Consider the following 26,613-nt stretch of genomic DNA (forward strand, 5'->3'; position numbering starts at 1 on the left):
TACTTGGACTCGCAAAAAAACTAGCACTTACGTATATTCTGGTGTCTGTGGTTATTTAAACATTCCCTGATGAACGTTATTCAGCGTCAATAAATGAGTGCTCACCCCAGTGTGCTCAGTGTACAACATCACATGTCGTTTCACCTTCGATTCACGGTTTGAAAACCTAGCATTTCGCCACATGCTAATGCTAACCGGAAGTGAATACTTTTCAGAATAAAAGTATTAAGTAAATAGTGTGAACTTCCGGTTTTTTCAGAATAAAACTGATTTAAATTAAATAGTGTATTTAATTCAAAATTACGCCATATCAACATTGATTTTAATTTCTAACAGTATGTATGTACATCACTATGTATGTAGTATGTATTGTATAATGTACACATGTAGAGTTGTAGAAAATACATGGTGTACAGACAGTACAGTACACTCTGACTGTACAGAGTGTGTAATGCGTATAGTCTACTCTACACTCTACCTTTCAGCAACGCTTTAGGGATTTAGGCTCAGTCAGCTCAGGGACTGTTTGGTTACTTTAGTTTGGTAAATGAAATACATGTTTGAACTTTGTAGTAGTTCACTGTAGTTGCTGTCATAAGTCATTTGTAGACTAAGTGGCAAAAAGTGTTTTTTTACATTTGTACTTTGTAGAGAAATGTAGACACAATTTGGAAGGGAGCGCAATAAACCTGACGAGTTTGAATTTGAGTTGATTATGAGTTAATTTTCAATTGATAATTAGCTCACAATAAGTTCACTTTAGTTACTCACACAACTTGACACAAGCCATGGGTTCAGGTCCGGACTTAGAAGTCCGGACCTGAACCTGAATGTGAGTCCAGGTACGCAGCACTAATTGTGAGTTTCAACATCATACAGGCTGAGCATTTAATTCAATTTAGAGACTTTTAATTTCAGTTTCCAGTGGAGTCACATGTCGTCGGAGGAGAAGGAGGAATAGATCAGTAAATGAGGAAGAGAACACTTCAGGGCTGCGTCTCAGGTCGGTTATTTTCATTTCCTCGCTCCTCGGTCTCGGTCTCACCGAAAGTTGATTTGTCTGCGTCATCTTACCGTCCCATGGCTCTTATCTCTGCCGAAGGAGCGAGGACCGAGGAGCGATAATGGAGGAGCAATAACCGAGGAACCACCAGACCATCCTCCGATTAAATCCTCAGACACTCGCCCCGCCCCCTTACTGTGTATCGCTCACTGATTGGACTAGGCAGTGCATGCACTGATCTGATGCTTCTTGACATGAGAGCAGGTTCCCAGCGGAGTGAAGAAAACACATGAACCTCACGGGAGTCACTCCTCAGTTTATACCGTGTTTTTGTGTTTCATTTAGTTACAAATATGTGATATATCTGAACAACAACGTGGTGACAAATCATTTTATTCATTTATTGGAAACATTTTCATGATCGCTTTTTTCGTTTAACGTTTTAAGAATGGCGTTTATCTTTTTTGAGAATGAGTTATTTTTGATTTTATTTATTAGGGTCTACGACAGATGATACAAATGTGTGTGTCAGTAAATGTGTGGCGGGGGTGTGTGTGAAAACAACGGGGACAGAGCTGCTGTCAGACGATCAGCTGTGCGGCGTCCTCACAAATGGACGTCGCTTCACGTGACGCTCCGGAGGAAACGACGTCCCAATGCTCTTAAAACCCATTTCCCTGCTTCTCGTGGTTTCCTCGCGTCTCTCCATGCTTCCCTGGTGGGAGGGACTAGTCGCAGGGAAGCGACGCAAGTGAAGGATGCGAGGAATCCATTTAACCGACCTGAGATGCAGCCCAGGTCTGGTGTTAATTTAGCTTTGAGGCAGGATGGAGGAAGTGTTATTTTAGATCCATTGTGCCCACTTCCTGTCAGGGTCGGAGGTCAGAGGAGGAAACAAAACGAAAGGAGAGAAGAAGAAATACCAACACAGGTTCTGAAGATGTGTTAGCATTAGCGCTATAGCTAGCCAAATACGCTCGGAAAAAGTACTTTGTCGTGCAAAATAACACATTTGCTCCTGTGCAGAAATCCCTCCTGTTCCTTTCAAAATAAGACGTAGAAAAATATTCATATATATTTATTTTGCCCGATTTTTTTTTTGTGCACCTTCAAACAGAGCTACAATCACACATCTACTGCCATCCCACTGCGGCATTTCCTGTTCAGATATTTCCTCTTCCTGTCTGTGTTTGGAGAGCAAGATTGTCGACACACACACACACGCACACACACACACACACACATCCACATAGAGAGACACATGCTTTTGAGGTCACGTTGGATTTGTTGAAAACATTGTTCAACACAGATCGGAAGAGATGGATTTGGTTTGTTGGAGTGATGGAAATTCACTTTATTACACACACACACACACACACACACACACACACACACACACACACACACACACACACACACACACACACACACACACACACACATATATACCATGCATACATCACTTCAGGGGACATTACATTGACTTATATGCACTTCCTGGAGACTTATCCTAACCTTAACCATAACCAAGTCCTCACCTTAAAATAAACGATCCCCCTTATGGGGACCTCCAATTTGTCCCCATAAGGGAGGCCAGTCCCCACACGTGACTGAGTAAACAGATTTAGGTCCCCACAAGTATAGCAATGCTAGACCACACACACACACACACACACACACACACACACACACACACACACACACACACACACACACACACACACGGACAGTGAGTCATGTGTGAACTATGAGGTGTCGTCCTGTGGATAGCCCATGGGAGATGGACCCTACCCACAATGCTTAGTGCATGATGGGAACAGACTGAAAGTAGGGATTGGTGTGTGTGTGTGTTTTTTAACATCCATGTGAACTTGAATAACTGTGTGTGTGTGTGTGTGTGTGTGTGTGTGTGTGTGTGTGTGTGTGTGTGTGTGTGTGTGTGTGTGTGTGTGTGTGTGTGTGTGTGTAGGCGTGGAAGCGACGTTGGTTTGTGCTGCGCAGCGGCAGGCTGAGTGGAGAACCCGATGTCCTGCAGTACTACAAGAACCAGCAGAGCCGCCGGCCAATCAGAACCATCAACCTGCACCTGTGTGAACAGGTACACACACACACACACACACACACACACACACACACACACACAGTTGGAAATCAGTGGAGAACCCGCTATGTGGCATTATGGGGGACACTGGAGTATATTTGTTTTTTTTCAAATCATTATTTTTATCTTAAATGTTTCAAAATGACGTCTTTATAATCCAACAAGAACAAACACCATTTTCTTTTATTAGCATTCATTGTATTCTTGTAACATCCAACACGATGTTTGTTTTGTGCTAACGAGGCACAGGCGAGACTAACGGAGGGAGAATCCGATCCGATGATACTTTAACGGTCAGATCAAGTCTGAAATGTGACTTGCATCACAGCAGCTCCGTGTGTAACATCAACAGACAAACATCACGACACAATACATGACACACAAACAACAAACATGTAACATAAAGCTGCTCCAAGAGCCTTCGGCGTGCATTAGATCTGTAGCTCTGTGTTCACGGAGAGGACTGAGCACAGAGAAGCTTGAACAGCTGAGCGTTCCTGCAGGTCGACGCCGGGCTGACGTTCACCAAGAAGGAGCTGCAGAGCAGCTTCGTGTTCGACCTGCGGACGGAGGAGAGGGTCTGGTACCTGGTGTCCGAGTCCGAGGAGGACATGAACCGCTGGGTGTCCTGCATCTGCCTGCTGTGTGGGTTCAACCCCACTCAAGAGGGTACACACACATTTAAACCCCGTATTGACCCCAATATAACACGACCCCTCTTGTTCTGCCTTTGTTTGTCTCTTTACGCATTTTCTTCGTTTTTGTGTTATTCTCTGTCAAAACGTCTCTGAGTCTTTAGAAAAGCGCTATATAAGTGTTGTGTATTATTATTATTATTATTATTATTATTATTATTATTATTATTATTAGACGACCCCTCTTTCTCAAAACACATTTTTGGAAAAATACCTTTTTGAAGTGGTTCCTATAGGAAGGAAGAAAGAAGCAAGGTAGGAAAGCAAGGATGCATCAAAGGAAAACTGGTTCGTAGGAAGGAAGCAAGGTAGGAAATGTGGTCTGTAGGAAGAAGGAAGGAAGCAAGGTAGGAAATGTGGTGTGTAAGAAGAAGGAAGGAAGCAAGGTAGGAAATGTGGTCAGTAGAAAGAAGGAAGGAAGCAAGGTAGGAGATGTGATCTGTAGGAAGCAAGGTAGGAAATATGGTCAGTAGAAAGAAGGAAGGAAGCAAGGTAGGAGATGTGATCTGTAGGAAGCAAGGTAGGAAATGTGGTCAGTAGAAAGAAGGAAGGAAGCAAGGTAGGACATGTGATCTGTAGGAAGCAAGGTAGGAAATGTGGTCAGTAGAAAGAAGGAAGGAAGCAAGGTAGGACATGTGATCTGTAGGAAGCAAGGTAGGAAATGTGGTCAGTAGAAAGAAGGAAGGAAGCAAGGTAGGAAATGTGGTCAGTAGAAAGAAGGAAGGAAGCAAGGTAGGAGATGTGATCTGTTGGAAGAAGAAAGGAGGCAAGGTAGTAAATGTGATCTGTAGGAAGAAAGAAAGGAAGCAAGGTCGGAGATGTGATCTGTAGGAAGCAAGGTAGGAAATGTGGTCAGTAGAAAGAAGGAAGGAAGCAAGGTAGGACATGTGATCTGTAGGAAGAAGGAAGGAAGCAAGGTAGGAAATGTGGTCAGTAGAAAGAAGGAAGGAAGCAAGGTAGGAGATGTGATCTGTAGGAAGAAAGAAAGGAAGCAAGGTCGGAGATGTGATCTGTAGGAAGCAAGGTAGGAAATGTGGTCAGTAGAAAGAAGGAAGGAAGCAAGGTAGGACATGTGATCTGTAGGAAGAAGGAAGGAAGCAAGGTAGGAAATGTGGTCAGTAGAAAGAAGGAAGGAAGCAAGGTAGGAGATGTGATCTGTAGGAAGAAGGAAGGAAGGAAGCAAGGTAGGAAATGTGGTCAGTAGAAAGAAGGAAGGAAGCAAGGTAGGAAATGTGATGCAAGGTAGGAAATGTGGTCTGTAGGAAGAAGGAAGGAAGCAAGGTAGGAAATGTGATCTGTAGGAAGAAGGAAGGAAGCAAGGTAGGAAATGTGGTCTGTAGGAAGAAGGAAGGAAGGTAGGAACGATGCATCAAAGGAAAGCTGGTCAACCCCACCGAAGACGGTACACAGACACATTTAAACATCATTATTACACGGCTTAGTTGAATACTCGATTCTGATTGGTTAATTCGGAACATGTGGGCTGGGTAGTGTTTAAGGACTTGTTCATGGATCAGAAACTGTAAACAGACTTCAACCTCGATCAGTGCTGCCGTAAAGTTGTTGTCTCGGTTCCAGCCGTCGGTGCGCCGTGGAACAGAGTTTTTTTTTCTTTGCGGAATAAATAAGATCATTTTTAATTTCAATTAATATTGGGAGCCGAGTCGTTAGTTTGTTTAGTATCTGGCCGTGTAATAAGCGGGATAATGTGTCATACTGCATATAACTTTCCCTCCCCGCAGTCCCAGAAAGACCCTCTGCCTCTGGCTCCGCCTCCATCGCTGCCATGACTCCGCCCCTCCGCAACGTCACCGGTGTAACCTCGGTAACGCGTTTAGTCCCGCCCCCCTACGACCCGGTGAGTGTGAGGAACCTGCAGCACGACGGAAACAAAGAAGAAGAATATCAGTGGTTATCACAGTGTCACACCAGGTACACACACACACACATACATACATACACACACACACACACACACACACACACACACACACACACACACACACACACACACACACACACACACACACACACACACACACACACACACACACACACACACACACACACACACAGTGCCAGGCACACCAGGTATACACACACACACACACACACACACACACACACACACACACACACACACACACACACACACACACACACACACACACACACACACACACACACACACACACACACACACACACACACACACACACAGTGATGGATAAGAACAAGGAAAGATGAAGGAATGGAAGGAAAGATTTAAGATGAAGGAAGGAAAGGGAGGATGGATAAAAAGAAGATGATGGATAGGAAGAAGGAAGGAAGCAAGGTAGGAAAGCAAGGATGCATAAAAGGAAAGCTGGTCCATAGGAAAAAGGAAGGAGAGAAAGGAAAGATGAAGGGAGGTAAGTGAGGATTGATAAAAGGAAAGATGGTCTGTAGAAATAAGTAAGGAAAGGAGTCAAGATAAAGGAGGTACGTAGGAAGAAGGAAGGAGAGAAAGGAGAAATGAAAGGAAAGATGAAGGACAGAAGGAAGGAAGGAAAGTGAGAATCGACAAAGGGAAAGATGGTCTGTAGAAATAAGTTAAGAAGTAAGGAAAGAAAGGAGGATCAAAGACAAGATGAAGGAAAGGAATCGAGATAGTTGGGATGTTTTGGAAGAAGATAATAACACATATTCCCTCTCTTTGTCCTCAGGCCTCCTCTGGGTTCCTCCACGTCTATCGAACCCGACGACTTCCCTCCCCCTTCCTCCTCCTCGTCCTCTTCCTCCTCTCCCTCCCTGCTTGCTAATGGCCTCCCCCCTTCCTCCTCCTCTCCCTCTTCCTCTTCCTCTTCCTCCCCCTTCGTGACCTCTGAGCTCCAGAGACGAAAGCTTCGCTGTCACCCGTCTCCTCACCCGCGGAAACACTCTCTGGATCTCCTCCTGCGACCCGTAGATATTCTCCCCCTCTGTGACTCCCTCTTTCTCCCCCAAACTCTCTCCTATAGTGGGTATCAGATCCCTCGTCTCCCCTCTTTTTCCTCCCCTAACGTTGACTCTTTGACCCCGACTCCCCCTCCACGACCCCCAAAACCTCAGAGCGCCGCGGCCCTGGAAGACAGCTCATCTTGGGGGAGAGGGAGAGCAACACTACCCCGAGAGAGGGAGAGGAGGGAGGAAGGAGGAGAGGAGGAAGGGAGGGAGGGAGGAGGAGAGGAGACGAGGAGCAACAGCATCACTGATCACACAGGTGAGAGGAGAGGAGTCATATTTAATTAACGTAAATAAATGTCATATTTGAATACATTCAGAAAAATACCACATCAAAAATGTTCCAAAAATATGTTGATAATTTCTGGAAAATAATAATAGTAAAAAATAAATGTATTTGGAAAAATCTGAAAAAACATACAAAAATGTATTTCCCAAAAATATGAAATCTATTTCTGCTCAAATGTGAAAAAGGTCCGAGTGATTCATTAACGTAAAAAATAGAAAATGTATGTTTGCAGTTTTCTGCAGTTTCCGCATTAATACTTAAAGGTAATATTTGTCAAATGTACGCTCTAAAACAGTTAAATAAAAAACACAAGCATCAGCATGAATATTTAACAGAATAATATACATTATTTACGAATTGAAAAGTCTAGAAACACTTAACCTACGTTATATATTGAGTTGAGTCGGAACATGATCCCAGATATGTTTTAGTCAAGGTAACAAATTAAAATTAAAAAAACACAAATTAAACTTCCTGTCTTTGAAAATATATTAATAAACTTTATTTCATTTTATATTTCGGGGGTTTTCAAGCATTGGCATGAATACTGGAAGGTGTAGGATGCTTTGTGTGTGCATTCAAAAGTCTTAAAGAGGACCTATCATGCAAAATGCACTTTGTGATGTCTTCTCTACATCAACATGTGTCCCCGGTGTGTCGGGGAACTCACGCAGCGTCAGAGAATAAACCCCTCCCTCTTTTCCTCCGTACCCAAATCTCTAAAAACGGGGAACAACGGAGCTGATCCAGATTTGCGTCCGATATGACGTAATATCTGAAATGTGGACCCACGGCCCAATCAGAAACGCTGCACTGTTAGCCCGGAGTTCATATCTAATTAAATAATGAATTACAAATTACTGACATTATTTAAGTTTCATTGCATTACTATCAAATGTAAGCTTATTCTACTTGCTGACTACCAAATGTAAGCATATAATACTTACATGTGTTAGTTAAGCAATGTGTCAATAATTTTAAGTTAAGTAACTTCACATTATGAAGTTTTAGTCATGTTCGCAATGCATTATGGGAAAGAGAAGGATCTGGATGTGCCGCAGCCACGTTTCCAGCTCGCAATTTCTCAGTCGGACGCAACCCCACTTTGAACGCCGGACTTGCACCCTTTCACCGCGCTGTCTACGCTTCCAAAGGAAGGACGCTGCACGGCTGCCTTATCTACTGAATCTGGTGAGTGATTTAGCTAACAGGGCTTGGTTGAATTCTCGTACTTTTGGGTGTAACACAGCCACAGGAAGTATCAACTGGCGGGAACACGGTGTGGGCTTCTCTCGCATTGTTTAAGTACTTGTTAGAGGAAAATAAAATGTTAACAGACTTTGACAGTTACAGGTAAATTCGAATAATGCTGCCGTTTATTTTCTGAATTAAAGTTCCATTCGTTGGTGCGCCGTGGAACGGACTTTTTATTTTGGCGGAAGCATTACGATCATTTTTAAGTCAATTAAATCATTTTAAAATATATATTATGAATCATTTGTTTGTTTTTTAGTATGTAGCCGTGTAATAATCGGTATAATGTGCTGCTAGGTGGTCATTAGGCGGGGGGAGAATCCCCGCAGTGTGATCATGTAGCCCGCGGAGGGATCTAGATCTTAATAGCGACCACATTAAGTTTTCATTTGATTTACATCACTTAACTGCAGCACTTCTACGCTACTGCAGTCAGGCAATGTGTGTTTCCCTCGCTGTTGTTTTACTGAGCGATAGTAGGCTACGAGGTGCAGATAGTTTTAAACAGACAGTGCTGTACTTTTTTCACTTGTTCGTGTTCACTGAAAGACGTAGATTTATTTTTCACCCAGTTGCTGTTTTTGTCACCTTTCTTTTAGTCGTGTGAATCGGACACCACCCCACATTGAACGCCGCTAGAACCCTGCCACCACAGGCTGTCTCAGGCTTCCATCATAGGGAGAGGAGGGTGGCGTTTGGACGGCTGCTTTGTGCTACTACATCAGGTGAGACTCCATTTAGCTAACATTAGCACCACATTACGTTATCAGATGTTGTTGATTAACGTCCCTTAAAGGTGGGGTATGTCATTTATTTCAGAAACACTTATTGTTATATTCCATGGAATGCTCTTAACATCCCGATAGCAATGCATATATGAAATGCTTTGACAATAAATACATACAAAATGTAAATCTGTGGAAGCCGTAGCGCTGTAAAAAGCACGACCAATCATTTTAGTCGGCCGGCTAAAATAGCTGTATGGCCTACCTGCCTGTCAGCCTGAGAGGGGTCTGCCTGCAGGCTCCACTCTCAGGACACCTCCACTCTCACGGAGGTGATGAGTCCGCTCACCATGCACTTTGGGTCGGCCTTGGGCAGGCCTTTTGAACCCCCCATCCTGGTTCTCATAATAGTTGACGTAGCCATTTTTCGCTCAAACCATGGAGGAATGTAACGGGGACTCTGCCCGCTTCACGAGTGCCTATTTTCGGACACTTTTTGTCACTTTTCCCCCTATTTTCCCCGGTTTTATTAATTTTTCTTTTTTTGGCTATTTCACCCGGTTCCTTCTAACGGGGACATAGCCCGGTCTCGGGTGTCCCCCCACGGCCTGTGTCCAGCCGTTCCCCCCCTCCCCCACTCATCCATATATTAACCGATTTTGACAATTCTTGTTGCATTTTTGTCCTCTCGGTTCCAGGCTGAAACCTCCCCAAGTTTGTTTGTCCTTTTGTGTTCTAAATGTAATGTTCATAAAATGTAGTTATATCCTCATACCTACTTACATATCTGATTTTATTAAGATATTACTGTGAGAAGTGCACAGAGGCATCTTGAAAAATCAGATGGTGAAGCACGCAAAAGCTGTCTAAATAAAAAATGCACTTATTTGTTTCACCAAGGATGATTTTATTTGACAGTTTTACATGGTTTGTTCTCTTTTGTGTTTCAGGTTTATTGCGAGTTCAACAGAGTGGTGGGGAAAAATCTCAAGGACAACTTCTTGGATGCACTTGACCGTTTCTCTCCGAGCCTGATGGACCTCTTTAGGAAGAAGAAGGGTGTCACTGGCCAATTTCTGTCTGAGCTTTTAAGTCAGACAAAGGTGGGTTTACTTAACATCTGTCTACCCAATCTCTTTCCTCTCTCCTTGTTCCTCTTCTGTCCCTTTGACTTCCTTCTCATCTCTTCTTTTCTCTCATTTGCTGCTCTTGTCCTGTCAATTTAATTGCATCTCTTCATGTGTCATTGTTTCCTCTTTTCCCTTGTTCATTTTGCTTTGCTCTCTTGTTTTGTTTCCTATTCTATTCTTTGGTCAAGAAGAAGTTATGTTCTCTCCCTTTTCTATTCTCTCCCATCATGTCATCTCCTTTTGTCCTCTCCTTTACTTTCAACTATATTTGAAATAAAGTAATTGTGTAGAGTTTGTAGAATGTATTTGATGAATGTATGACCATTCTTTGTTATCTCCACTATATTCCAGACCACTGAGCCAACAGACATCAGATGCCTTTGTGTTCGGGGACTGCCAATCATCTTGGGGGATGAGATGAGCCTTCTGCCTTCTTCAAGACCTGCACCGTAAGTAACTTTAACCCTTGTGTTATGTTCACATTTTGAACCCTTTGGTAATGTTCGGGTCAAACTGACCCGGGACATTATTCAGGGTTTAAATAAAATATGAAATCATATGAAATATGATTCAGTTTTTTAAATACTCTTTGCTATATAACATTTAACAATGTAAGTGTCCATACAAATGTAATTTATGTAAGAAAAAATACACTCTAAGAAAAACTAGGTTTACATGTGCATGCTTTTCTAGGAAAAATGTAAATGAAACATTTTTTCATTAATGTTATTTTTTGTAATCTTTGTCTTATGATAATCAAAGCCTTCGAGGAAATATAGCAATTGAAACACAAGAATCACACATCCAAATGGATTTGGCTTCGAAATATATATAGATGATGAAACATCCATATAAATGACGGAACAGATATAAACACAAAGCAAATCCAAACAATTAACAGTCACTGTTCATAAAATACAGTAAATCCAAAAAATACATATATTTTGGCCATTTTGCTGGTAGATAATTTTAGTTCTGCACTATACACTGTAATGTGAGGTTATGTGTCTGTTTAGTCCTTCCTCCGGCGTGCAGGTACGAGGGGGACAGTTAGAGAACATGTTTATAATGTTCTGGAATAGTTTTGTGCACACACTACAAAGGGTAAAGATCAAGGGAGTGTCTGTGTGTGTCCTTCATAATAAATAAGCCTAACACCTAATGTGTTGTAGGTGAATAATGAAGATTGTCTGCATCAAATGTTCACAAATTCATGGCAGCCAAGCTACATACAAAACCATATTTGGTGCACAATTTGTAACTAGTACTTGAAATGTACAGATCCACGTAAGGCCAATTTAAGGCCCAGATTGTCCTTTTATTTATTATTTTTGGTTTTTATGTTGTATGATGCTTTTCATTATAAACAGTGGAAGCTACTTTTTGGTGGACGATGTAGAATTATATGTCAATCTCTTTATTTCTCTGTTAGGATGCGGCTGATAAGGAGGTGTACAGTCAAACTCCACTGGGAATCCTCTGTGTCGGAGAACATCCGCAGCTCAACCCATCCAGTGTGGCAATCGTCTTGGAGGGGAATGTGGTGATGGATGGACCGGCTAACCTGCCTCAGGCCTTCTGTGTCCTGTTCGGACTCATGTATGCCCTGCAATTGGAGTACCCAAAGTGCATGAAAAACACTTTCCACTTTGTTCAGCAGGTTGATGTTGAAGCTTGGTAAGGTTGAGCTGGCACCCAAACTTCAGCTTACGGGTTCTGAAAAGTTGGCTACTTCAATATTGCATTTTGTTGTTGCATGTTTGCACTGTTTGACCTCTTGTTGGCATTTCCATTTGTGTTTTATTCTATAAACTACTGACAACATCTCTCCCAAACTCCAAACAAAGAAGTCATTTAGAGCATTTATTTGCAGAAAATACTTTTCTGGTCAGAATAACAGAGAAAATTCTGTGTTTTCAAACCTCAAATAATGCAAAGAAAACAAGTTCTTCATTATTAAACGACACAATACTAATGTTTTAACTTAGGAAGAGCTCAGGAATCAATATTTGATGGAATAACCCAGATGTTTCAATAACCGCTTTCAATGCGTCTTGGTTGCTCGCCACCAGTCTGTCACATTGTTGCTGAAAGACTTTATGTCTCTCCTGGCACACAAAGCCAAGCTGCTTGATTTGTTTGTGCCAGGAGTGGCTTAATAAGTGACCCAACAGCAATGTGAAAGGTGTTGCAGAGCAGCCAAGGCGCATGAAAGCTGTGATTGAATATCTGGGTTATTCCACCAATTATTGATTCCTGATCTCTTCCGAATGTTAAAACAGTAGTATTGTGTTGTTGAAAAATGAATTTTAAATAGTTTTCTTTGCACTATTCGAGGTCTGAAAACACTCCATCTTTTTTGGTTTCTTTGAACATTTGGTATTTTTTGTAAATAAATGCTCTAAATAAGAATATTTGGAGTTTGGGATAAATGTTGTCAGTCATTAATTTATAGAATAAAACACAAATGTTAATCCAGTTTTTACAAATCGTAAAACGAGAGAAAGTTATAATTTTAAAGAGGTCTCTTAATTTTTCAGAGCGATATATATCTGTTTATATATATAGAGAGATTGCTATGGTTTAATGTGAAAATGTATGGTACAATATTTTTGCTACAGTTTTTATAAGATGCTCAATTTCATTGTATCCAAGTTTTAATAAAAGGTAAAACTTTATTTTTGTGTCTTTTTCTTTTTTGTAGTTGACGGAATAAAAAATATAAATACGTAATGTAACCACTTTCAACTAAAAATTCTAAGTTATATAATTGGGCAAAGCAATTGATATTACACAATATTTTAAGTAAAATCAACTTCACATGAAGTGCATTGTACTTCAAATAACAATTCCAGTCCTTGAATAACTTAAGTTAAATTCACTCAAGTTTTCCTAATGCGTTACTTAAAAAAATAGAAAGTGGTTGACTTAAAAATGTAAGTGAAATCAACTTGACATGAAGTGCATTGTACTTCAAATAACAATTAAAGTCCTTGATTAATTTAAGTTTAATTTACTCAAGTTTTCATAATGCTTTACTTACATTTTTAAAGGCAACCACTTTCCTCTATTTTTTTAAGTAGATTCAACTTATCGGGGCTTACAGTGTGCTATCAGAAACAATGCCCGACTGTTTTGGACGTAATATGGTCGGTGTTGACATTAGCATCGCTAACACTCAGAGCTAACCTGTGCTGGAGAGCATGTGTGTGAAGAAGCAGGAAGTAGAAAGGAACTCACCTTGTGGTATAACCGGCAAGAGAGAAAGCCTTTGAGCTCCAGACTGTTTCAGATCCTTGATAATCCATGATATGGCGTTTCATCACGGCAGCATCTGCTGGTAGAATCTCCCGCATAAGCTCCGCCCCTCTTTTTGATACTTTTTTTATAAAGCTTTATACGCCAAATCAGCACTTTAGAAACAGGAAGTGAAATAGATGGATGTGAGAAATGGCTAGAATGGGTGATCTGTTTGGTATTTTGAGCAAAACACTTCATAGACATGTTTTTTATATATTTTTATATATCTGAGAGCTATGCTATTGTCTAGAAATAGCATGATGGGTGACCTTTACAAACATTAAAACATACCTTATATGTTGTGTTTAGCTCAAATATCACACTTGTTTCAGAGCGTTGTATTACATGATTAATGATCAATGTGAATCATAATATGTGTCCCTCTGACCCTGCAGAGTTTAAACCTGCCACCAAACAAGAGTCTTATTGTGCAGAACTGGCCGCGTTTGTTCCAATAAACCCTCTGTTCCTGTTTGCATAATTAAATAATCTGAATTAATTAATTTAATAAAACCAGACCTTTAACCCCCAACAGTTTCTATCAGCAGGATTGTTTTGTCCAGCCTTAACAACACACCTTTCCTCAGTTCCCTGACCTTCCTCTTGTCTTAAAGTTTGACAAATTCAGCTGATATTTTAAATGCAGGAATGGTTCTTGTATATAGAAATCATTTTGCATTTTTAATCATGCAACATTTAGAGGAATTATTTGGTATTTTGGTAAATAAATAAAGGTGTTTTCCCCCTAAATATTGACCTGTTTTCTGTGTTTCAGACCTGATCTCTGGGTCTCTGTCGGACAGAGCGAGCATGTTCGAGTTCAGCGAGAGCTTCAACAGCTACTTCGTGAGTGGAAACCTCCAGAACTAAATGAAATATGAGTTCTGTTGTCATTATTGTATATGTAATCATGTTATTAATCCCTCAGATGAATAAAGGCCTGGTGCCTCTGGGCTCTGAAGACGAGGATGTGGATGATAATTATGTTCCTATGAGCGCCGCCCCCACTGAGCCTCCTGTAGCACCGAGGTGAGGCAGGAATACGTCTAAAAATGTTAGAAAAATATTCGAAACATATTGGTAAAATAAGTAGAAAAATATGAGGGTACAAATATAATCATAAAAAGTCAAAAAAGTGTAAAGAAATAACCCCAAAAATGTGTAAAAATAATTCAGAAAATATGTGGAAAAAGACTGAAAAACATTAGAAAAGGATAAGGCTCTTCACAATGTGTGTATTTGTGCAGTAACATACTGTGTAACAGGTATTCTAAAATATGTGAATACATTCAGGAAGATACCCGATAAATTGTATTAAAAAAAGTTCAAAAATGATGTGGCTCATTTTTAAATACAATCGGAAGATATCTGGAAAATAAATCTTAAAAATAAATGTAAAAAGTCCATAAAATATAAATTCAAAAAATACCCCAAAAGATAAGAAAATGTCCAAACAAAAGGTGAATAATTTGAAAAAAGATGTGGACCCTGTCTGGAAAATAAATCATAACAATAATGTAAAAAGTCCATTAAAAATATCCTTAAAATGTTTGAATAAATGAGAAAAATTGCCCAAAAAATGTGTTAAAAATATTTCCCAAAATATTAGATTAATTTCTGATAACATGTGAAGAATGTTCCATTAAAAGAATCCCTACATATTTGAATAACTCAGAAAAATAACCCAAAACTATGTCAATAATCTTCGAAAGTATGTGGAAAATGTGTGGAAGAAAATCATAAAAAATAAATGTAAAAAGTAAATAACTAACATTCTATAATATTTGTAAAAATCGGAAAAATCCCCCAAAATTATGGAAAAAGTCACAAAAATGCAAAGAAATCTCATAATAAATTATAAAAAGTCCCTCTGATGTCTCACCTCCTCTCCTACTGTTGCAGGGCGCCTCCCCCTCCTCGCTCCGACTCCCCCCCCCTCCAGGACACTAACTACGTCCCGATGACCCCCCTCCCCCCGTCCCTCCCTCTTTCTCCCCCTCCTGCCTCAGGTGAGCTGGCGTCTCTGGGCCGACAGGTGCCCCCCCCGGCTCACCTGGGCTTCAGAAACTCCCCCCTCTCCCCCCTCACTCCCCCCCTCCGGAGGAACACCACTGCGGGAGGAGAGGCCGCGCCCCCCCCCCATCCACCGCAACCTGAAACCACAGCGCAGAGGTGAATATTATTATGGTTTTATTTGAAAGAAATGGAATAAAAGGAATCACCACTTTACGGGGAGACTGTTGCTGCATACAAAGGCACGTAACCAGCAGCCTTCCCATTCCTGTGTCTGCTAGTGAATCCTGTTTGATGTTGTTCTGCTTCTTTATTCTGTGAACCCCTGCAGGAGTGAGTCAGTCCGCAGAGAGGACGGACAGCCAGTCTGCTGCAGAGCCCCGGCACAGAACCAGAGGTACAGAAACATCGTTATTCTAGAAGAATCAAACATGTCCCACCTCTCTCCGGACTCTTTTAGTTTCAATTATTTACCTGCTTCCACTTTGCTCAACACGGCTGCAGCACACTCTCACACACACTCTCACACTCTCACACACTCTCACACACTCTCGCACACACTGTCACACTCTCACACACTCTCACACACACTCTCACACACTCTCACACACACTGTCACACTCTCACACACACTCTCACACACTCTCCACACACACTCTCACACACACTCTCACACACACCCTCACACACACTCTCACACACACTCTCACACACACTCTCACACACTCTCCACAGACTGTCACACTCTCACACACACTGTCACACTCTCACACACACTCTCACGCACTCTCCACAGACTGTCACACTCTCACACACACTGTCACACTCTCACACACACTCTCACACACTCTCACACACACTCTCACACACACTGTCACACTCTCACACACACTCACACACACACACACACACACACACACACACACACACACACGCACACACCCACACACACACACACACACACACGCACGCACACACCCACACACACCCACACACGCACACGCACGCACACACACACACACACACACACACATGCTGTAGTTTATTAAATGTGCATTACATATTAGGAACAGCTTCACTGCAGATTGCAAATTGTTTAAAGAGGTTTTATTTAAAAAAAAAAAAAGCCTCATTAGTATTTAATTAGCTCATGTCTCTTCTATGCTTTTTTTAACAAATAACTTTTCAGAACAGTCAAACAAAGAGCAGGAGCAAATTACTTATTATAAAGATTCAGGTCTTATTTTGAGAACTCTTTGACCCGTTTACACCTGTAATTTCCAGTGAAACCGGCTCCTCTGGACCTCCCTCTGCAGCAGGACTGGCAGGAAGTCCCGCCCCCCGTCCGCTCACCTGTCACTCGAACCTTCACACGAGAGTGAGTGTGTGTGTGTGTGTGTGTGTGTGTGTGTGTGTGTGTGTGTGTGTGTGTGTGTGTGTGTGTGTGTGTGTGTGTGTGTGTGTGTTTTATTGCAGTGTCAACAATAAATACAAAGTACTGCAATATTTAGTGTGTACCACAGAGGAAGTGAATATCTGAGCTGCTCTCTGATGCCCCTGTGGAGATGACTGGTACTACAGGGGGTTAATAATACATGTGAATTTATTAGGGATTAAAGTAGAACAACTACAAAGTAAAAGTCTCATTTGGAGTTGCAAAAATAAGTTATACATATTAAAAAATCTAGTCAAGGTTTTAGACTTGGAACTTGCTAAATGTTTCTTCTAAATACCACTAGTTAATATAATAATAAAACATTATAATAATACAAATAAATAAATCATTAATAATTATAATGATATAAAAAATAATAGTGTGTGTGTGTGATCTAGCATTACTATCCTTGTGGGGACCTACATCTGTTCACATAGTCACGTGTGGGGACTGGCCTCCCTTATGGGGACATCATTATTTTAAGTTTAGCCTTGGTTAGGGTAAGGGTTAGGCATGTGTTGGTTATGGTTAAGGTTAGGATAAGTCTCCAGGAAATGCATGCAAGTCAATGTAATGTCCCCTGGTGTGTGTGAGAGCTCTCTCTGCTGCCCCGCTGTGGAGCTGACTGGTACTACACTGTTATGAATACATGTGGATTTATTAGGGATTAAAGAAGAACAACTAAGTTTAAGAAGTATTAGGAGTTGTAAAAATAAAAATAGAAACAGTAAACATTTCAGTTTATAAATACTAGTTAATAGGAAAACATTATAATAACACAAATAAATAAATAACAACAATAATAATTATATTTCAACAATTATTGTAATGGTATTTTTCTTATTATTGTTTTAAATATTTGTAAAAGAATAATATTTAATAATGTGTGTGTGTGTGTGTGTAGTCCCTCCACTCTCCCTCCACTCAGACCCCCCTCGGCTCACAGCTCCTCCCCCCCCTCCTCCGACTCTGACGAGCCCGACGAAAACTACGTCGCCATGTCGACGACCTCCAGCCTCAGCTCCAGCACCGGAGAGACGGTAACAAAAACACACACTTCCTCTCCTTCCTTCCCTTATTTCCTTTCCTTCATTCCTTTCCTTCCTTCCTTCCTTCCTGCTTTCGTCCTTATTCCTATCCATCATCTTTCCTTTCCGCCATATTTACTTTGTTTCCTTCTTTATTTCCTTCAGTCCTTCCTTCCTTCTTGCTATCTATTAAACTCTCCTCAATTCCTTCCCTCTTCTTCCTTTTCACCTTTTCCTTTCATATGTTACTTTCCCTCTTTCCTTCCTTCCTTCCTTCCTTCCTTCCTTAATTCTTCCTATGTGTTGTATCTCCTTTTATCTAACCTCCTTACTTCCTGTGTGTGTGTGTGTGTGTGTGTGTGTGTGTGTGTGTGTGTGTGTGTGTGTAGACTCTGAGGCTGATGCTGCACCGCTCCTCTGAGGTGGGGGTGAGCAGCAGTTCGGTTCTACGGAGAGCCGGAGGAGACAAACAGGTGGAATATCTCGACCTGGATCTGAACACCGGCAGAGCCTGCGTAGCCCGGCAGGTGGGAAATAAACACCTAAATAATGTTTAAATTATAATCTGTTATTATACTGAGCAGAATTATCATATGTAATGCTTTGTTTTATTTTATTTTCCAGTTATCAGTGAATAAAGTAAATTATTATCATCTGGTGTAGTGGAGTTTAACCACAAGGGGGCGCCATGTCAATATGCTCTTAGAAACAAAACACTTTCTTTATGTTATTTACTTTATAATTGTTTTTATTGGTGTATTTAACCATTAAGTGTGTCTGCTATGACACTTTTTAAGTACTATTTTATTTTTAATAAATATCAATATTAAATAAAATATTATTTATTCAATTAAATTACAATTTTATTTTATTACTTTTATATTATTTATTTTTTGTAATATCTATGTTATTTATTAACTTTTTATATTATTTGATTGATTTACTTTTAATATTTATTTTGTATTAATAGTTTATTTCCTAATTAATATTAAATAAAATAATGTTATTTAAAATGTATTTAATTTGTATTCATTATTTATTATTAGTCTATTCATCAGGTTATCTAATAGGCTTTTGTTTCTAAAATCGCTGCAAATATCCTACCATGTTTTAATAGTTTGCATCAACACATTTTATTGTATGATTATAACCAGAAACGCTGCACGGCTGAAGGAGGCAGCGATCAGTCTGTGTCCGGTGAGGAGCGTGCACGAGACGGGAGTGCGCGTGTGGACTACGTGGTGGTGGACCCCAAAAGGACAAAGGCTCTGAGGAGCACCAGAGAAGCATGGCATGATGGGAGGATGTCCACGGAGAAGGAGAAATGTTAGAGAGGCACACACACACACACACACACACACACACACACACACACACACACACACACACACACACACACACACACACTCACAGTAATGCATCATTTACTCCACCTCTATAGACACTTATGCATACATCTTCCAACAAAAATAACAAATGTAATGTAGTATTTTAACTCAAAATGAATATTATCAGAATCAGAATCAGAATCAGAATACCTGTATCAGTCCCACAGAGGGGAAATGCACCAATTACAAACATCCTGTGCTGCTCTGTGCTATAGAGAGACTCTACAAATCACATTTTGGATAACGGAGGTCAAATACAGTAACGTTTTTCTACACATGTTCCTATATTAATATATATTTACATAACTTCAGCTGCAATTCAGCTACACTTGAATTTCATCGACTCCACCTAACTAGATTTAATGCAACTACATTCATGTCTTCCTACAAAGCATTTTTTCTTCTAACATAAAGAAATAAAATGTCATATGTACGATCAGCACGGATAAATCCAATCAAGGATCAATTAGTTCAAACATGGTGGATAAATCTGAATAATTTCCAGTGATCTTTTAAAGTGTCTTTCACTTTTGTGTAGTGCTCACAGAATGTAATGTGATTACAGCAAACTGTGAATACATAAATAAACACTACGTATCATGTTTTGGGTTTCTTTTCATAATAGCTGCATACAAATATACATTCTTCCTCAAAAGTCGTGTCTGACAGTTGAATCAGAAGATGATGAGAACCTTGGACTTTTCTTGTTTTATAACATTATGTTGTAACGATTCATTTGAAGAGAGTTTCAAACTCTTTGGGTTTGTTTCTCTGAGGAACTCATCATCTGTACATCCTCATTGATGTATCTTTGATTAAAAGGAGATTTAGTACGCCACACTTTGAAGACACAGACAGCGGCACAGACATTCAGTAGAATTGCTGTAAATGCCACTCCAAAATAGATCCAGATGTTTCTCTCACTCTCTGGTTGTTGGTCTCTGAGTTTGGAGCTCAGCAGCAGCTGTAGAAAATACACCGTTAGTAACATCATGTTGACGGGGAGAAAACCTCTTTCTAGTGAAAATAAAGAGTTTATATAATCATTATCTGCTTCAGAAGTTGCAATGACTTTGCATCTTTATCGATCATTGCACCAGAGATAAAATCTGAGTTTACTCACCAGTGACGTTGAGCCAGCATCTCCTAGAGTTACTCCCATCAGGTGTGACGAGTATGTCACACACATAAAACCCAGTCACTGGTCCTGAGTTTGGAAACATGAAGTTCGTCCTTCTTTGTTTAGTCTTAGTCTTTATACAACAAATGGTTATTAGTTTTAGTCACATTTTAGTCCTTTTTATCCTTCATAGTTTTAGTCTAGTTTTAGTCGACAGCAACTCAAAACGTTATATCTCTCACAGGCTCCGCCCTCTACTGGAATCTATGGGTACTACCTTATCATGCAAGTATTCACCGACTGAGACTTCTATAGACGTAGTCGGCCTCGGGGCGGGCCTAACTGAATGTGCGTGCATCTCACCGTGACATGCCCTGGCCTGATCGCGGGGGCTGATCCGCACCATCTGTGCTTCCAGTGCCGGACCACGCCGAAGACGGCCTAAGCCAGTCGCCGGCCTGCAACGCCTGCCGGATGATCCCTCGGCTAAACCGCCAATATCGTGGGGATCTTTTCCGGGTGAAGTTCGGCCCGCCGGAGGAGGCGGAGGATCAGGACCTCAAGGTAGTGGAGATGGGTGAACAGGATGACGAGGTGCCATTCGTGTTCGCCATCCCGAGGGGCCGGGTAGCCACGGTCACGGTTGCGGCGAATAATCTCGGCATGTTGGGTGTCTCCCTGTTTACCCCTCAGACGGACACCCCCGCCCTCCCACCTCCGGACGAAAGCGATTATCAGGACCGCTGCATCGGTCAGATGAATAAGCTGATCCATGGAGTGGCCACAGCAGCGGGGTGGAGGATGTCCTTGGTCACAGTGGCGTCGCGTCACGTGTGGCTAGGACTCACCGCCCTATCCAAGAAGGACCGAGAGGATCTCCTTGGAGCCCCCGTGTCCACGGAGGGGCTCTTCGGAGCGATATCCTCGGTCACCCAGCGCTTTAGCCGCAGAGGGTGCCGTTTAGCCGCATGCTACCGCTGGCTCTTCCTCAGGCGCCGCAGCGCGCTCCTCCACGGGCTTCCCTGCAATGCGAGGGATAACTATTACCAAAAGTGTTGGTGTCAAAGCTGTCTTTTTTCCAACCACTAGATGGCAACACATGTATTGAATCTGTGATATTCAACACATGTAGTAGAAAGATTAAGATGAACACTAGCCGTTTACCCAGAATATATGTTATTATTGTTGGTACGAATGCATATCATGCATGTCAATATATACCAGATTGGATGATGATGATTTACGATTTAGATTCACATTTATTAGAATGGCCCCAATAAGATAACTTGACATACATTTTAGATATGAATAGACATCAGGACAAAATATGAGATAAAAACAAGGCAATAATGTATTTTAAGTAAAAATGTAATTCGATGAATAGAATCTCATAAAAAAAAACTAATCAATCAATTAATTTGATTACAAATGAACAAAATAGAAAAAGTAGTGGCAACAAAGAGGCTTTATTAGAGGGTAATCAGTGTTGGGGCAGACTGTTTTGTTTTGAGAGTTTGTTACATTTTTACAATACAACAATACAAATAAAATGTAAGCTGCTTTTACACATTGAGTAGGCCTCATTCATCTAAGATGCTATTCACAGAGTGGTACATGTGCATCAGCTGTCTACATGTAGACGATTTCAAGAAAGAAGATCCACACATCTATGACCAGACAGAAAAACTAAATAACATACAACATTTAGAATTGTATGTGATTATCACATCCTTGCCAGTATTCTTAGTATGTATTCATGTTTGTAGTAAACTGTGTTTCCAGGGTCTGTAAAAGCTGGGGATGTAAATGTTGGTTTTATTCTTGTGCGTTGCCCTCGGCCAGGATGACATTCTGATGCTTCCACCAGATGTCATCAAAGAAGTGAAATCCACCAACAACTCAACGGGGCTTTGATAGAACCTGGAGGTTTATAAGTAGAGAACATGCTGATGGATCCTCGTCTTCAAAATAGCTGATTGGCAGCTCATTTGTCCCTTCATATTATAAAAAGTCATAATGCACATGTATCTCAACAAAAGGAGAAACAGCATCCAATATACAGTACAGATATATTACTCAGAAATGCCTTCATTTAAGTTGTACATGGTGGCACAATAAGTAGCCTATTATAGAACCGTTAAAAAAAACGAAAAAAGTTTTAAACAATATACAAATATTTGTTTGTTATTATAATAAATTGTAATACATAGGTTTCCATGTTGATTTGGCATTCTTTGTATTGGTGATGTCAAATACTTGACAAGAAGTGTGAACATTACAGTACAAATAAATATATAGGCCTACTTTTATTTCCTGAAGCTGTTACATGTTGGCGATCTGCTCTGGGGTCCTGTTCTGTTACCATGGATACAGTCACCTGGAAACAAAGCACTGAAGAAAAACAATATTTTGGTGTTAGATATTTATATATTTCTGTGTAGGTTAGTTGTGTTTTGTATTACCCACAGACTACATCAGAGGAACATACTGTATCACTGGAACAGGTGAGTACTTATTCCCCAAGCAGTTTGTTTAAAATAATGCAGAAAAGAAGGGGCCTTTTTAAGCTAACCATTAATTAAGGCAAATGTGTGTGTGTCTCTGTGTGTGTACTTTTAAGTTATGTTTCACTTGTGCAGGTAAGGGAGTCAATCTCAATGAAATGTCTATTTATGTCGCCAAATATCATAAATTCACAATTTCAGGGGGGATAGAACACCCCTCTGTCCTAAGACATGCTGGTCTGTGGGGGTCCGCATCCGGCGCCAGCATATCTCTGTCCGGCCCTGCAGACAGCTGCGTCCCATGCCGCTGGAAGCCTCCCTAAAGCAGGTACCGGATAACCGGGATGAACGGAGGCTGGCAGCAGGTGAAAGAAGCCTGCACACTTCAGGATATTGCAACAAAATCCGCTGGACCGTACCATCCTCACCCTCACTGACCCTGGAACAGCTGATGGATATCATGTGGATGAGGTGCGCGCAACATGGATTCTTCCAGCGCAGAGGACAGACATCACACCGACTCTCCATTGAATGAATTCCCCAAGAAAGGATCAGGGAGGCAGAGCTGAGCAGAGGGGGGGAGGTGGAGAGCTCCAGGCACCATCATCGCATATCTGGGTGGAAGCTCCGTCCTCCCGATAGTCCGGCCTACTGGGGACCGACAGCCCCCCCCCCCCCCCCCCGGTGTGAGGCTGAGGGATCGCCATAAAGCCCCGTGTGTCAGCAGCCTTATCACTGTCTGTGACCCACAGGTTGACGCGGATTAATCGGTGTGTGTGTGTGTGTGTGTGTGTGTGTGTGTGTGTGTGTGTGTGTGTGTGTGTGTGTGTGTGTGTGTGTGTGTGTGTGTGTGTGTGTGTGTGTGTGTGTGTGTGTGTGTGTGTGTGTGTGTGTGTGTGTGTGTGTGTTATCAGGAGCAGCAGCCATGTCTCACGGGTGGGGATACGGAGCGAATAACGGTGAGCTCAGTATCATGGGATGTTCAGGAGTAACAGGTACACGTGCTGCCCTACACTCTGTGTGCAGTGTGCAGTCAGTGCAGACCACTCCTCATTAACAATGACATTACTTACATTATTACAAAGTGGTGTACAAAGTGTTCAGATCATTTATATAATATACTGGAAAAAGACAAGCAAATGTACTGAGAATACAGTAAAGGACAGGTATGAATAGGGAAATGTAATTAACGTTTTAGGATGAAAAGTGCTTAATGCATAAAAACTCAAATTTATTCAGATACAATTCTCACCTATTGAAATATTTCCAAAATAAAAGCAGCAAATCTTCACTTTTGAGAAACTGAAACGTTGTGAAATGTTTCTTAACTAAAAACTATTTGCAATATGACTGCTAATACATTTTCCCTCAACCCACTAATTGGTAATGTTTTGAATCAATATTGAAGCATAATTGTTATGTGTAAAACTCTGAACTTATAAAGTACGTAATAACTAAAAACGTATACAATATACTTCCTACTATATATACAATGATAACAATAAGGTGCATTTATTGTATAACTTAGTGACACAGCAGTGTTTAAATGCTGCTCAAATCGCAATTTAGTACTAATAAACAGTTAGTAATTAGCCTTCTGCAAGTAAATATTTGTTATGTTATGAGTAATTTTGCACTGCTGTTATTGTATTGAAATGTTCCTAATATCACACAGCAGCTGCGTTCACTTGAAAATAATATTGAACAGGAAACTTTTATTTTTTTTAATTCATATCTGAATATGTATTTCTGCACTAAAAAACAAAGACGCTAACTGTAGAAGTATGTTCTTTGCCACGTATGTACTCACTTTAAAGACGCTGGAGCTAAAGTGCTCCACACATAACACATTAACATGAAGTATTAAATGTTTAAATATGTATTTGTAGGGCCTGAAAAATGGGGCAAAGATTTCCCTGTGGCTAACGGGCAAAGACAGTCTCCCATCAACATCGTCCCTAAGGAGGCCCAGTACGACTCCACTCTGAAGTCTCTGAAACTCAAGTACGACCCCTCCAACACCAAGAGCATTCTCAACAACGGACACTCCTTCCAGGTGGACTACGAGGACGACGCCAACAGTTCCAGTAAGTTCCACCGCTCAGCTTCCAGTGATAGGACACTAAGCCACAGAAATATATTTATGTATATGGATTTTAAATGTAAAATATCTATAATCTTAATTGTCCTTGTTTCGTGTGTTGTAAAGCTGTTGGCAAAACTAGATTTATGCTGCAAAATAAATCATATATTATAATATGATGTAAGGGATAATGTGCAGCGAGGCATTCTGGGTAAAAGAGCACCCGACAGCGGAGGGATCTTGATCAGCCTGTCGGGTGTTCTTTTCCCCATAATGACCAAGTCGCTGCACATATATCCCGCTTATCACACGGCCACATTCTCAACAAAGTAATGATATGGCTCCCTTTTTGATTACAAATTTGAAAACATTGTTGTTTGCTTTAAAAGTAGCACAATTCATGATGTCAAACCTTGGGAAGTATCTAGATATCCCTGCCCTAATGCCAAAGTAACTGCACACTGAATATGTGTCGCCATTTGATGTCTATGTCTGGACCGCTGCGTAAAAAGGAGGGTTTCTGCCCGTTACTTCTCCGCTGTTTTTCTTGTCCCAGTTTGAAAAGCAAACTGCATGCAGTTCAATCGACTGGACTTCTTTCTGCAGATGTGCAGACGTCCTTAACAACGGTTAAGGATCAGAATTGAGTATTCAACCAAGCCATGTAATAATGTATTGTATTGTATAGTATAGTATTATATAGTATAGACTGCTGCAGTGGTAATAGATATTTTTTTTGGCCGACCCAGAAGTTAGCATCACAAAGACTCCCTCAACAAAAAGCAATGAGATTTTTCCAAATACTTTGTAATATTGCAGAACATTTGTTCAGCAGCAGTGGCGGCTGGCGGAAAATATTTTTGGTGGGGCTATGGAGATGGTGACCAAACCAGGGGGGTCCGGGGGGAAGAACATGTTGAGAAATGACCCCTTAAATTATGACTTCTGTTGATGTTAGAGGGGGGGCTTAAAATTATGAGATAATCCATAATCTTCAGTGTGGTTAGCTATGAATCTTCCAAAACTTCCAAATACCTTGTCCTGGACAAAGTTTCTACAGTATAAACTGTGCAACAGTATAACACTGGTGCTTTGGGAACACTGTGTGTGTGTGTGTGTGTGTGTGTGTGTGTGTGTGTGTGTGTGTGTGTGTGTGTGTGTGTGTGTGTGTGTGTGTGTGTGTGTGTGTGTGTGTGTGTGTGTGTGTGTGTGTGTGTGTGGGTGGGTGGGTGGGTGGGTGTGTGTGTGTGTGTGTGTGTGTGTGTGTGTGTGTGTGTGTGTGTGTGTGTGTGTGTGTGTGTGTGTGTGTGTGTGTGTGTGTGTGTGTGTGTGGGTGTGTGTGTTGGGTGGGTGGGTGTGTGGCCTATCATTACTATAATTGTGGGGACCTAAATCTGTTTACACAGTCACGTGTGGGGACTCACCTCCCTTATGGGGACAAATTGGAGGTCCCCATAAGGGGGATCATTCATTTTAGGGTGAAGACTTGGTTAGGGTTAGGATTAGGGTAAGGATTAGGGTTAGGCATGTGTTGGTTATGGTTAAGGTTAGGATAAGTCTCCA

The 26,613-nt window shown here is 41.1% G+C and overlaps 1 protein-coding gene and 1 pseudogene across 4 annotated transcripts in view; both read left to right on the top strand.

Moving 5' to 3' along the window:
- The window catches only part of LOC117442353 (GRB2-associated-binding protein 1-like), a 24,486-nt pseudogene extending 4,541 nt beyond the window's left edge, over window positions 1-19,945 (top strand).
- A 2,905-nt stretch (window positions 19,946-22,850) lies between these two features.
- Window positions 22,851-26,613, top strand: part of LOC117442352 (carbonic anhydrase-like) — a 55,539-nt gene continuing 51,776 nt past the window's right edge. For 3 of the 4 annotated variants that reach the window (XM_071202400.1, XM_034078345.2, XM_034078347.1), the window contains exons 1-3: window positions 22,851-22,967; window positions 23,882-23,962; window positions 24,857-25,054. In XM_071202400.1, the coding sequence (XP_071058501.1) occupies window positions 23,893-23,962; window positions 24,857-25,054 (268 nt within the window). In that variant the 5' untranslated portion in view covers window positions 22,851-22,967; window positions 23,882-23,892. The remainder of the gene's footprint in view (window positions 22,968-23,881; window positions 23,963-24,856; window positions 25,055-26,613) is intronic. The other variant, XM_034078346.2, reaches the window with a different exon arrangement.

The sequence above is a fragment of the Pseudochaenichthys georgianus genome, unplaced genomic scaffold (genome assembly GCF_902827115.2).
Source record: "Pseudochaenichthys georgianus unplaced genomic scaffold, fPseGeo1.2 scaffold_416_arrow_ctg1, whole genome shotgun sequence".
Taxonomy (NCBI): domain Eukaryota; kingdom Metazoa; phylum Chordata; class Actinopteri; order Perciformes; family Channichthyidae; genus Pseudochaenichthys; species Pseudochaenichthys georgianus.